The 13,721-nt window shown below is 38.4% G+C and overlaps 1 protein-coding gene across 2 annotated transcripts in view; it reads left to right on the forward strand.

Annotated features, from left to right (window-relative positions):
* Window positions 1–13,721, forward strand: part of SLC24A4 (solute carrier family 24 member 4) — a 291,187-nt gene that overhangs the window by 172,869 nt on the left and 104,597 nt on the right. For both annotated transcript variants that reach the window (XM_056810456.1, XM_056810457.1), the window contains exons 3-6: window positions 2,681–2,757; window positions 8,270–8,344; window positions 12,146–12,230; window positions 13,319–13,422. In XM_056810456.1, the coding sequence (XP_056666434.1) occupies window positions 2,681–2,757; window positions 8,270–8,344; window positions 12,146–12,230; window positions 13,319–13,422 (341 nt within the window). The remainder of the gene's footprint in view (window positions 1–2,680; window positions 2,758–8,269; window positions 8,345–12,145; window positions 12,231–13,318; window positions 13,423–13,721) is intronic.

The following is a 13,721-nucleotide window of genomic DNA, read 5'->3' on the forward strand; positions in this document are numbered from 1 at the left end:
GGAGAAGTGACAAGGCAGCTGCTTCTTCTGAAAGAGACAGTTAAGCAGCCAGGAGTTGAATTTCAGTCTAGTGCTTCTGGGGTGGACCTAGAGAGCTAGATATTCTCTCTCCTGTGGCTTTCCTTGTGATCCAGCCTGTCCCTGTATCATGTTGATGCTGAGAGTGATTTCCAACAGAGCTACCCTGTTGCTACCTTCAATTCCTTCCCACTTTTATATATTAACTAAGGGGGGTTAATTTAATTAGTTGTAGGAAGTAAATTTGTAGGTAGAGAAGTATTAGATAGGATAGGTTAACAACTTGATTTTGGTTTTAAATAGATCATCCCAATTCCCTTCCCTTCCTTCTCTTATCTTAAAATAAACTATTAATTTATATATATGTATGTATATATATGTACATATATAATTTCAGTATAGTTATTTCAGGACCCAGAGGTTCTGCTGCTGGCCATATGCTTTAAGGATATCAAAGACCTAAAGAAAAGGCCATAATGCTTCTCTGGACCTTAGTTCCCTTATCTATGGTAGATAGCATAAGGGAGAGGTTCCTTTAAAATGAGAAGGGAGGGGTAGCTCAGTGGATTGAGAGCCAGGCTAGAGGTGAGAGGTCCTGGGTTCAAATCTAGGCTCAGACACTTCCTGGCTTTGTGATTCTGGGCAAGTCACTTAACCCCCATTGCCTAGTTCTTACCACTCTTCTGCTTTGGAACCAATACACAGCAGTGATTCTAAGATATAAGGTAAGGTTTGTTTGTTTTTTAATAAAATAGAATGAGAATAAATAAATAAATAAATAAAAAATAAATAAAATAGAATGAGAAGGGGTGGAATGAATGAATGAATAAATGAATAAATGAATGAATGAAAAGTATTTATTTGGCATTTATCAAGCTTAAATGGGACTACAAATAAAAGTATGACAGTCCCTCCTTTCAGGGAGCTCACATTCCAATAGAAGTCAACAATGCATCCTATACAACTGATAACAAATGAACTTCAGAAAAATAAATGAACTTGTGAGTGATAATACATGTATAACCCAGTGGAAGTGCTTGCAGCTCCAGAGTGGGGAGGGAAACAACTTGAATCATATAACTTTGGAAAACTTATGTGTAAATTTGTTATTGGAATAAATTAAAAATAAAATATTTTAAAAATGAGTGAACTTTTTTTAAAAAGAGTTCATTCTCTCTCCAAAGAAAGGAGGAACATATATTTCCTCATCTCTTCTTGAAGGCCAAGTTTGTCCCTTGTGGCTTCATTTTAATGTTCTTTTCATTTACAAGATTGTAATCTTAGATATTGCCTGTCTTATTCTGATGATTTCCCTCTCAGTTCAAACAAGCCTTGCCTTACCTCTCTGAACTCTTCATCTTCATTGTTTCATACAGCACAATACTCTCCTATTACATACATGTTCCACAGTTTATTCAATCATTGCCAAACTGATGGCATTTGCTTTGTTTCCAGTTTTTTGCTGCCATGAAAAGCACTGCCATCAATATCTTGGTAAATCTCCCTCTTTCTTTAGGTCTTTGATGTCCTCGAGGCATTTGGCCAGCCACAGAACCTCTCGACCCAAACAGTATGAATAGTCAAGTGGTTTCTCTCACATAGTCCATATTGTTTTCCACTATAGTTTGTTTTTGTTTTTGTTTTTTTTTTTCATTTATGACTGCTGAAAGAGTATTCATCTGCTGGATTTCGATAGGAAAATGACCCTGTGACTTTTATAGCCTTATTCTCCATATTTCACGCAAAAAAAGCGAGAGTGAGAATAGTGATCTACTTAGCAGAGCATCCAGGAAAATCTATTCTTGCCAAAATGCTGAAAAGGAACAACAAGGTGTCAGATGAACCTCGTATTCAATCACAGGACTGGAAGTGACCCCCAGGAATTTTGGAAGGTTAGAATTGGTCCTGGAATAGCATCCTAAAAAATGAAATTTTGAATATGAGATCTCCTAAAAGGCTTTGCACATAATAGGTGCTTAATAAATGTTTGAATGAATACATTTTTAAGGGTTGTTTTTGTATTTAAAGAAATATGGTGAGGGAGAAAAAGAATTTGGGTCACAAAATTTCAGAAAATAAATGTGAAAAAATTATTTCTGTGGGCAATTAAAAAACATAATAAATAAATGATGTCTTGGGGAAGAAATATATAAAATAAATCTTTGATGGGGAAGAAAAATACATCATATATAAATATAATATATCTTCGGGGGAGAGGAAAGAAATATGGTGATGTCCAAGGCATCAGAGGAAGATATAAACAATAAGATATTGATCCTGCCCTATAACCTCAGGGTAGGGGATGAGGCCACATAATCAAAATAAATTATAAGAGCTGTCTGGTAAGTATTTATTGAGTTTCCTTAAAAGGAGGTGGCACTTATGCTATGAAACAATATAATGTGTATGACCGAATTATTGACCTTTGAAAAATTAAAGGAATCCTCATATGTCTTTTGAGGATCTACCACATTCCAGAATCTGTGTCAGGGGCTGAGGAAATGATGTAAATATATTCCTAGTATATGGTTTAGACAAGTGTGTACACCCAAGCTTTGACTGCCACAATTAGGCCACAAAATATCATTATTTTTCAGATTTTGAATTTGGGGGTTTTTTAGTGTCCCTCGTTCCCAAAATGTCCTCTTTTCCTCTCTTTCAGCAATCCACGAGTTCCCCACAGATTTGTTTTCCAATAAGGAACGGCAGCACGGAGCAGTCTTGCTACACATTCTTGGAGTAAGTTGTCCACTTTGCTTTGGGTCTGACCGGATGGAAGGGAAAGGAGAGGGGAGGCAAGAATTTCATCTTTTTGATGAGCTACAGTGCAGGACAAACACTCATTGATGATCATTTCAAAATAGGGTTCAGTGTTGAATTACCTAAATTACATGAAGTCAATATTGGGAATACAGAGAGCTATAGAGTTGGATTGTCCATTTTGGATTACTCATAGCAGAATGTAAAATCCAAACTAACCTCTTCTGACCATCCAAAGCCATTAATAAGGATGCCCCAAAGAAATGACATTTTTAGGCTAGACAGGAGACACAGGCAAGTAAGATAGCTTTGAAAGTTATACATGGAATTTATTGTATTTTTAAAAGTAATTGAAATGGACAATTTGATATCTAGTCCACTTTTTCTCATCTACTTTATATATGAAATTCTAATTTTATTTGGGTCTTGTTAAGTTCAGAATAATTTCTTTTAATCCTAAGAAAGCCAAAATTGCTTCGATAGGATAATAACATCACAGCTGGAAGGGATCTGATCTGGCAAGAACATGAACAAAGAGTGTTCTAAAATTGAACCAAAAGCGATGGGAATATGATTGGGGATGCAGACTCTAAATGATCATCCTAGTACAAACATCAACAACATGGAAATAGGTTTTGATTAAGGACACATGTAAAACCCAGTGGAATTGGGCATGGGCTACGGGAAGGGGTTGGGGGAGGGGAGGGAAAATAGGATTCTTGTAACCAAGGAATAATGTTCTAAATTGACTAATAAAATAAAATTTTCAAAACATTAAATAAAATTGAACCCAAAGATTGGAGGATTAGTCATTCTTTTAGATCCTCTCTCTTTTTTTTTCCCCAACTATATTAGTAAAGATTCTCCTTGTTGAATTACTTCTACCATGTCTGACTATACAATCAGATTTGGGGGTTTTCTTGCCAAAAATACTGGAGTGGTTGCTATTTCCTTCTCAGCTCATCTTACAGATAAAGAACTATGGCAAACAAAGTCAAGTGACTTGCCCAGGGTCACCCAGCTAGTCAGTGTCTAGGGCCAGATTTGAACTCAGGTAAGTCTTTTTGATTCCAAGCCCTTATGCCACATGGCTGCCCATGAGTGAAGATAATCAAGAGTTAATGTGGAGTATTCTGTTTGTATACTTCAGAGGTCCAATAGAAAGGGCACTGAACTTGGCATTAAGATAGGCATTAATCCTACCCCTGTGGGATAGCCATTTAATCTCTCTGATCCTCACCTATAAAATGGGCATGATAATCCTCCTTTAATTCCCCACCTCAAATAATATAAATGACCATTTCCAGTATCACTAAAGTGCTATGATCTACATCTTAATAATTTGTGTTCTATAATCTAACATGCTATAGTCTAGAATTCCATCCATTTTAATTATTCTAATTCTGTAATTACTCTGGGTCTATTTTAATAGAATAAATAAGTAAATATATTTATATATATATACACACACATATATATATATATATATATATATGCCTCCAGTGACCCCAAGAAGTCCATTATAGTATTTTGATTTTTACTGTCATGGACCAACCTTTCTAATCCTTGTCAAGGATTTCATTGGCTGCTCCCAGACTGAAAACCAAATATTTTTTACTTACCTAGAATTTGAATTCACTTGGGAAAATAAATATACCTAATTCTGTTCCTGAAAATGTGCAAGTAGGCTAGATTTTTGTAAATTAAACACGTCTTTTAGGTATACTCACATTTCAAGCAATCTTGTGGTGAATCTCTTGGGGGACATAAATGTATCCATTCATTTACTCCCAATTAATCAGTTAAATCCATATTTTACTCTTGCTTTACTCTCTTAAAATGAGCCCCACACATTGAATTTGAGCCAGCATAGACAGAAAGGAAGCTGGAGGCACGTGTGTTGGCTGCGGGGAGCAGAGAGAGGAGGAACTTAAAAGACTTAAAACTAGTCCCTATTCTGCTCCTGAGCGATTGCCCAGCGTTGGGCGGATCACTCCCAGCTCTGTGGGCTTCCGTGTCTCCATTTGTAAAGTAATATTCAGGCTCTATGACCTGTCACCAAGGGAACCCGCCTCCCTTTGCTGCTCTGTGATGCTGACATCCCTGATCGCCTCAGCAGCCCTATCGCGGGCCTGAAGAGCATCAAGGGAAGATTTCTGAGAAGAGTTTTTTGCAGGGGAGGGAGATACTGGTCAGTGATTGATGATAGAAAAGTAGGTCACGGGATAAATGACTTATTGACTCAACCTTAGACCAGAGTGAAACTACCCCAAAGTCTGGGGTACATGAGCATAACCATTCACCAAGTTGCAGCTAAAAGGATAAAATAACAAAAACCAATGCTGCCTTGTGAGATTTATTCTGAATTGTTTTTGAAAGGCTTATCAATGATCTAACTCTATCTATTTTCTATCTAACTCTATATTTTCTCTCTAACTCTTATCTATTTTTCTATCCATGAGCTCCCTGTCTATTTTCAAGCAGTCTCAGAGCTCTTCGTTGCTCCTCTTTCCAGATCTGGGTCTGACCCTGTGGGGTATCTCTGCCTATTTTCTGTGTTTCTTGGTAGGGTCCCAATGAATAAGGAAAAGACTCACTATCAGCTTTTGCAGTCTCGGTTTTGTTTTAGAGGAAGTGGTGGTTTGTGGTCAGAAATACAGTTGGAGACCATGAAATCAACTTTCTCCTGGATACTGAAATCTCTGATGCTGCCTCCTCCTGTCAGCCAGATGGTCACATCTTCTCTTTGTAGAAAGGAAAGCTTTCCAGGGCCTAAGGAAGGGTCTCCAAAGAAAGGATGACGGAAGAGCAGCCAACCAGTTCCACAAACCAGGAAATACAGTGGCAAGAGGGTTGCTTGTGGTGCCAGAAGACATGCATTCATGTCCCATATCTGATGGGCAGCAAAGCTTTCCCTGGGGATTCACTTTTCCCATCTTGTAAAATAAAGGGTTTGGAAAATAGGGTCTCTGAATTCCTTTCTAATTCTAAATCTGTGGTTATTTATTTTTATTTTATTTGTTATTATTTATTTTATTATCTTATTACTTTTATTTATTTATTTATGAAAGGGAAAAAATGGGAACCTTCTGCTTTGCATGGGGGCTTCCCCCAAGGATTTCCCTAGGCTGGATTTAGGGAAGGCCTTCTCAGTTTTTTTAATTCAGGGATTCTTAAAGGTCCACGGAGGCTCTTAGAGATTTCATAGGTTCAAGGCCTGGGATGGGGAAAATAATCTATCTTGATTTCTTGAATCTTTGTAATCTTTTATTTTATTCCTTTCAAAACATTTTTTTTCTGAAAAGGGATCCATAAGTTTTACCAGATTGCCAGAGTGACCCATGATGCCCCCCCCAAAAGTTAAGAAACTCTGGATAAGGAGCAGAAAGGTGGCTCAATAGATAGAGAGCCAGATCTGGAGAGGAGAGGATTTGGGTTCAAATCTGGCTTCAGATTCTTCTTAGCTGTGTGACCCTGGGCAAGTTACTTAACCCCCATTGCTTAGCCCTTCCTTACCGTTCTTCTGCCTTGGAACCAATCCTTAGATTCGAAAATAGAAGGTAAGGGCTTAAAAAAATGAACCTCTGAATAAGATGAACACCTACTTTTAAAGATAAAGGAACTCCAACCAAGAAGGAAGTTCTTCCCCCAAGGTAACATTGGTCTCCTGGCTCCTGAATCAGAGCTCTTTCCTACTGGAATCCACTGCCTCCTATGTGCAAATTGCCATACATTTTATTTCTTTTTAAATTTTCATTTATTTATTTATTTAATTTAGAATATTTTCCCATGGTTACATGATTCACATTCTTTCCCTCCCCTCCTCCCACCCCTCTCCCATAGCCAACGAGCAATTCCACTGGGTTTTACATGTATCATTGATCAAGACGTATTTCCATGTTATTACTATTTGCAATAGAGCCACACATTTTAAACAGTTGATAAGATCAAATGGCCGGCAGTTAGGTGGTGAAGTGGGTAGAGCCCTGGGATTGGAATCAAGAAGATTCACTTTCCTGAATTCTAATCCCACCTCTGACACTTACTAGCTCTCTGCCCCTGGGCAAATCACTTAACCTTATTTGCCTTGGTTTCCTGATTTGTAAAATGATCTGGAAAAGGAAATGGCAAACCCTTTCAGTATCTTTGCCAAGAAAATCCCCAAATTGGGCACCATCAAAAACAACGGAATATGATCCAACAGCCCTTCAAAAGCTATGAACTCAAGGTTGATTCTTGGAAATGCTGGAACTGAGCTTCAAAGGCAAGAAGTCTTTGATAACCTGGGAAGATAATGCCTTCTGGGCAGCTGGGTGGCTCAGTGGATTGAGAGCCACTATCTCTCTCTCTCTCTCTCTCTCTCTCTCTCTCTTTCTCTCTCTCTCTCTCTCTCTCTGTCTATCTTCTATGGAGAGAGAAGGAGGGGAAGTCTTGGGTTCAAATCTCAGACACTCCCCAGCTGTGTGACCCTGGGTAAGTCACTTATTCCCCCATTGCCTAGGCCTTACCACTCTTCTGCATCAGAACCAATAAATAATATTGATTCTAAGGCAGAAGGTAAGGGTTAAAAAATAAAGAAGAGGAAGAAAATAATGCCTTCACTGAGCATATGAGCAAGGGGACAAATCAGAATTAAATGATAGAGTCAAATTTTTAATTGATCAAAGCTTTTTTACCACCCCCCCCCCCACTAAATATTTCCTTCCTGTCTCCATAAAGACTAGTCCCAGCTCCTGCTTTTTGATATGGCAGTCTGTCTGCTAAAATAGAAGATTCTTCCTCAAAGGAAAGGGAACAAGTGATCTTCTCCTGTGAGAGGAATTATCACATGAAAAGGATGGTTGCACCAACAATATTCTTCCTGAGAGTTCAGAAGAAAGCACTTAGAATTAGAGTTTAAATGGTTTAAGAAATAGTTGTGGCTGATCCATACTGAATGAATTCAATAACATTTATCCAAGTTAAGCACTGATGATAAAAGGCAGGATTCTGCCCTCCTCCACTTCCTTCCATGATTAGGAAAGCCAGTTTCCCCAAGGCACCAAAGAGTTCCTCCACTTGGGAGAAGCAATATTATATCCCTACCACCATGGACCAGATAGTTTTATCATCAGTAAAATGAGTCATTCTGTCAGTCAACAAGCAGTCTCCATGGGATTATCTTGGCAGAGATATTGAGGTGGTTGCCATTTCCTTCTCCAACTCACTTTATAGGTGGGGAAACTGAGGCAAGTTCAGTGACTTTCCCAGAGTCACACAGTTGAGTCTTCCTGACTCCAAGCCCAGCCCTCTATCCAATGCAACATCTTTTTGTTCATCTGCTTCCCCTCTCACAGTCTATAATTCTCATTTGTATTATAATCATGTTTCTTTTTGACCTTCCGAGTAGCTCCTGTTCCTAGTTACTTGGACTTAGGCATTCACTAAATAACTGGCCACACATTGTCAGTACATGAGTGATCAAGTGATCCTCCCTCCTTTTCTTTTTCAGGCACTTTATATGTTCTATGCCTTGGCTATAGTATGTGATGATTTCTTTGTTCCATCATTGGAAAAAATCTGCGAGGTAAGTGAAAAGAAATTTTGAGTGGTTTGTTGAAATAATTTGGAGAAGATTTTGAGAGAAACAGAATTCAGGTGAAAGAGCAGAGAAGATGACTTAGAAAAATTTCCCATTAATTTTGTCCAATGATATCTCTATACTGCTCTCATACTGTCTGCCCTGCTTAGAATCCCTCAGTCTGGGATTCAGTGTAGTATATTAGAATGTACTTTTAAAAATATATATTATATGTTTTCCCAATTACATGTAAAAACAATTCACATTCTTCTAAAAATATTTTCAATTCCAAATTCTCTCCCTCTCTGAGATAGTAAGCAATTTGAGATAGATTATATAGGTGTGATCATGCAAAAACAAATTTCCATATTAGTCATATTATGAAGGAAAACACAGACCCCCCCCAAAAAAACACCAAAAAAATAAATAAGTTTAAAAATAGTACTCTTCGATCTACATTCAGACTCCATTGATTCTTTCTCTGGAGATAGACAGCATTTTCCATCATGAGTCTTTTGGAATTATCTTAGATCATACATTTCTGAGAACAGCCATCATAGGGTATTGCTGTTACTAGGTACAATGTTCTCCTGGTGGGACTTATGAGAAAGAACACTGTCCACATTCAGAGGAAGAACTGTGGGAGTAGAAACACAGAAGATAAACAACTGCTTGGTCACATGGGTTGATGGGGATATGATTGGGGATGTAGACTCTAAATGATTACCCTAGTGCAAATATCAATAATATGGAAATAGATCTTGATCAGTGACACATGTAAAACCCAGTGGAATTGCACATTGGCTCTGGGAAGGGGTTTGAGGGAAGGGGAGGAAAAGAATATGATCTTGTAACCATGGAAAAATATTCCAAATTAATTAATTAAATAAAAATGTTCAATTAAAAAACAAAACAAAAAAACAATATTCTCCTGGTTCTGCTCTTTTATCTTTGCATCTTTACATCTATTCATGCAAGTCTTTACTGGTTTTTTTTCTGAAAATGTCCTCCACATTTCTTATACCACTAGCATAGAATGGCCTTTTTTCAGATTTTAGAGAATGGATAGAAATTCAATAGTTTGAGTGGGGCTTGGGGGGAGAAAGCAAGGGCAGGCATCTTAGGACTAGGAAACAGCATGAAAAAAATCATGGAGGAAGGAAGAGTGCAGGATATGCACAAAGAATGGCAGGTCCCACAGAGTGTTTGGAACACAGAGTATATGAAAAGTGATAGCATAAATAAGGATAGAAAGGTAGGAAAAAAAACCCCACAAGATTAGAAAGAGCTTTGAATGTCAGTCTAAGAGATTTATTGGGAAGCAGTGGAAAGACACTGAAAAGTTTTGAGCTATCCATGTGGTGTGTGTGGTGCATTTCCACATCTACATATAAGGAAGATGACTCTGGCAGATGTAAAATGTTTGTGGTAGGGAGTTGGGAAGGGGAAAAGGATGCAGAGAGAATGGAAGCCTCTGCTCTACATACCTAGATCCCAAATGGTTCTGAACACCACTGGACCTGCAGAGTGGATATCCAATTACAAGTTGGTCCTTCTAAGTGGAGGAATTCTACCCAGTTCTTATAAACATAAACATTCAGTAACAGACTTCTCTACTAGCAGCAATGCAATGATCCAGGACAATTCTGAGGGACTTATGAGAAAGATGCATCCAGAGGAAGAACTGTGGGAGCAGAAACACAGAAGAAAAACGTATGAACAATCACGTAGCTTGATATGGATATGATTGGGGTTTTGATGTTAAAAGATCTCTCTACTGCAAAGATGAACAACATGGAAAAGGGTTGTGAACAGTGATACATGCATAACCCAGTGGAATTGCTTGACGGATTGGGGAGAGGGGAGGGAAGGGGTGGGGATCACGAATCATGTAACCATGAAAAAATATGCTAAATAAAAAAATGAGCATTCAGATGGCAAGACTTCTATGTATGAACTGATGCAAAGTGAAGTGAGAAGAACCAGAAGAGCATGGTGCCCAGCAACAGCAATGCTGTAATGATGATCAACTGTGAAATACTTGGCTACTCTGATCAATATGATGATCCAAAGGGCTCATGATGGGAAAATATTATCTACCTCCAGAGAGAGAACTGATGAATTTTGAGTGTAAACTGAAGTATAATTACTCTTTTTTTGTTTTGTCTTGTGATATGGCTCATGTGGTAGCATGTTTTGTGTGATTTCACATGTATAATCAATATATTGTTTTAGTGGGTGGGAACCTTCCATATATAAATTGGGAAGAAGAGAATCTGGAACTCAAAAATCATTTATTTATTTATTTAAATGGATCTTCGCCCCTTCCCCACCCCACCCCCCATGGTACATGATTCTTGTTGTCTCCCTCCCCTCTCCTAGAACTCGAAATTTATAAAGAAATGAATGTTTTAAAATAAATAATGTGGGGGGCAGCTGGGTGGCTCAGTGGATTGAGAGCCAGGCCTAGAGATGGGAGGTCCTGAGTTCAAATCTGGCCTCAGACACTTCCCAGCTGTGTGACCCTGGGCAAGTCACTTGACCCCCATTGCCTAGCCCTTACCACTCTTTTTCCCTTGGAACCAGTACACAGCATTGATTCCAAGACAGAAGGTAAAGGTTTAAAATAAATAAATAATGTGATTGGGAAATGTCTACAAATTTTTTAAAGATATTCAAAGGAATGGGAAGATATCTTGCTAAATGGACCCCAATATTGACTTGCCTTGGGGTCAGCTGGGTGGCTCAGTGGATGGAGAGCCAGGTCTAGAGACAGGAGGTCCTAGGTTCACATCTGGCCTCAGACACGTCCCAGCGTGTGACCCTGGGCAAGTCACTTGACCCCCATTGCCTAGCCCTTACTGCTCTTCTGCCTTGGAACCAATACACAATATTGATTCTAAGATGGAAGGTAAGAGTTTTAAATATACATAATATTTAATATAAATACATATTCATATTAAAATAGTATGTAAACATATATATTTAATATAAATACATGTTTTCATTTATAGCAAATATATTAGTTAATATATTTGCTATAAATAGATTCATATTTATATTAAATATATTGATTTTTGTAATTAAGATTAAATATATTCTATGAATATTTATATTAAATATACTATACATTTATATCATATAATTGATGTGAATATGAATTATATTTTATATTTTATATTATTATATTATTATATTTTATTATATATTTTATATTATTTTATATATTATATATTTTAAATATATATAAATATATATTTCTGGTGGGGTTTTATTTTTGGTCTGTTTTTCCCTTCACAACATGACATATATATAATAACCCCCCCACCCCCCCCAAAAATATATATATATATTGACCTGCGTTTGGTCTCCCTATCCATAATTATCCACAGTATCTCAGGACAAGACTCATTTCTGAAACTGATAGCGCCCTGATTGGGGCAAGATGTGTTAGAGTGAGAGGCGACAGGGGATCAGACCATTGGAAACACACAAGACCGGAAGTCAGGTTGCTAACTCCGAGTCTATTTTCTTCTCTATAAAGTGAAGGGATTGGGCCCGCCAATCCTGCTCGGCCCCTAGAGTCTCTGCTATTAGCTCATTGGCTCTAGGCCTTTGGGGCCTACCACCCTGGCTGTCTCCAAGGCCCAAGGCGGGGGTGGGGGTTGGGGGGGGTCAGTTGAATTCCCTTTTCTGGGCTGCTGACATCCCGGGCTTGGCCTTGCTTCCTGCATGCCTCCTCTCAGGACATGCCCATCCCCTAAAGCCCGAGAGACAGCTTGTTGGTTATATGGGTGTCTGTTTCAGAAACTACACCTGAGCGAAGATGTTGCTGGAGCCACGTTTATGGCAGCAGGAAGCTCGACACCGGAGCTCTTTGCTTCTGTCATAGGTAAGAAATCCCCTCTCGCCCTCCCCAGCATGAGAGCACACAGTCGGAGGGCCTGCCCCCCGCACCCAGCTCCTCTCAGCCTCTGTTTCATCAGCTGAAAAAATGGAACTTAGGATGCATTTCCTGCCTACGTCACAGAGTTTTTGTGAGAGGAGTTCTTTGTAATCCTCAAAGCTGTATAGAAATATGAGTTGTTGGGGTAGCTGGGTTCAAATCTGGCCTCAGACACTTCCCAGCTGTGTGACCCTGGGCAAGTCACTTAACTCCCTCACCTAGCCCTTACCACTCTTCTGCCTTGGAACCCAGTATGGATTCTAAGATGGAAGGGAAGGGCTTAAAAAAAAAAGTCATTTTAGGCTCACAGTTTCCTTTTCAATTTAGTGGAACTAATAAAGCCTGCCTTGCCTCCTTCCCTCACTGTCATTATTGTAGGATTAAATTAGAGAAGGCCTAAAAAGTGATCTATAACCATAAAGTACTTTATAAGCTTAAAATATTATCCTAGGATCTCTTCCTTTGCAACAGAGATTCTTAGGCTACACTCCACCAACTTCTCAAGGGATTCATGGAGAACTTTCAGAGGCTCTGGGAACTTGGATGGAGAAAAAAAATTTACCTCTTTTTTTTTTTCTCTAATCAGTGATTTTCCTTGTAATCTTGTATATTTAATGTTTAAAACATTCTTCTCAGAAGGGGTCAGTAGCCTTCACCAGACTGCCAGCGAGGCCCATGACACACAAAATAGTTAAGAATTCCTGCCCCAGAGCATCTTTTAGAATTTAATTGATTCTTGTCACCCTGTAGTGGAAGCTTAAGCCTCTCTAAGGCAGAAGGGTGAGCTCGGTGACCTGCTAAGCTTCCTGCCTATTCAGGCCTATTTCCCTCAATCTTCTCCTCATTCAAGAGGCCAGACATTTACCATCCCCAACTGAGTTTTCTAATCATTTAAAAGAAAGGGAGATGATGACACCAGAGGACAGCAATGTACGATGTAGTGACAAGGGTGCTGGGAAGCACACCATGTGTTCTCAGACCCCTGACACGTGGCAGGAAGCGCAAGTGTCTTCTCCTTGACTTTCTCTTTTCAGGTGTATTCATCACACATGGAGATGTAGGGGTTGGGACCATCGTTGGCTCCGCTGTTTTCAACATCTTGTGTATAATTGGAGTCTGTGGAATATTTGCAGGACAGGTCAGTGATTTTCCATATATGTTATGGCTTAGTCTATTATTGTGTTAGGATTAATTCATTAATTATAATTAATTATTTATTATAATAAATAATTATTAATACAATATATAATTATTAATACCATAAATAATTATCGATAATTATTATAATAAATAATTATTAATCATAATTAATTAAATTATGGGACCTTTAATTTTTGAGCTAAGGGAATTGGAAAGAACACTTATTGAAAGAACAGAGATTTGACTTCTAGGCCTGGTTCTTCTACAAATTAGGCGTGTAAAATTCTTGTATACTTT

Source organism: Monodelphis domestica, chromosome 1 (genome assembly GCF_027887165.1).
Source record: "Monodelphis domestica isolate mMonDom1 chromosome 1, mMonDom1.pri, whole genome shotgun sequence".
Lineage (NCBI taxonomy): Eukaryota > Metazoa > Chordata > Mammalia > Didelphimorphia > Didelphidae > Monodelphis > Monodelphis domestica.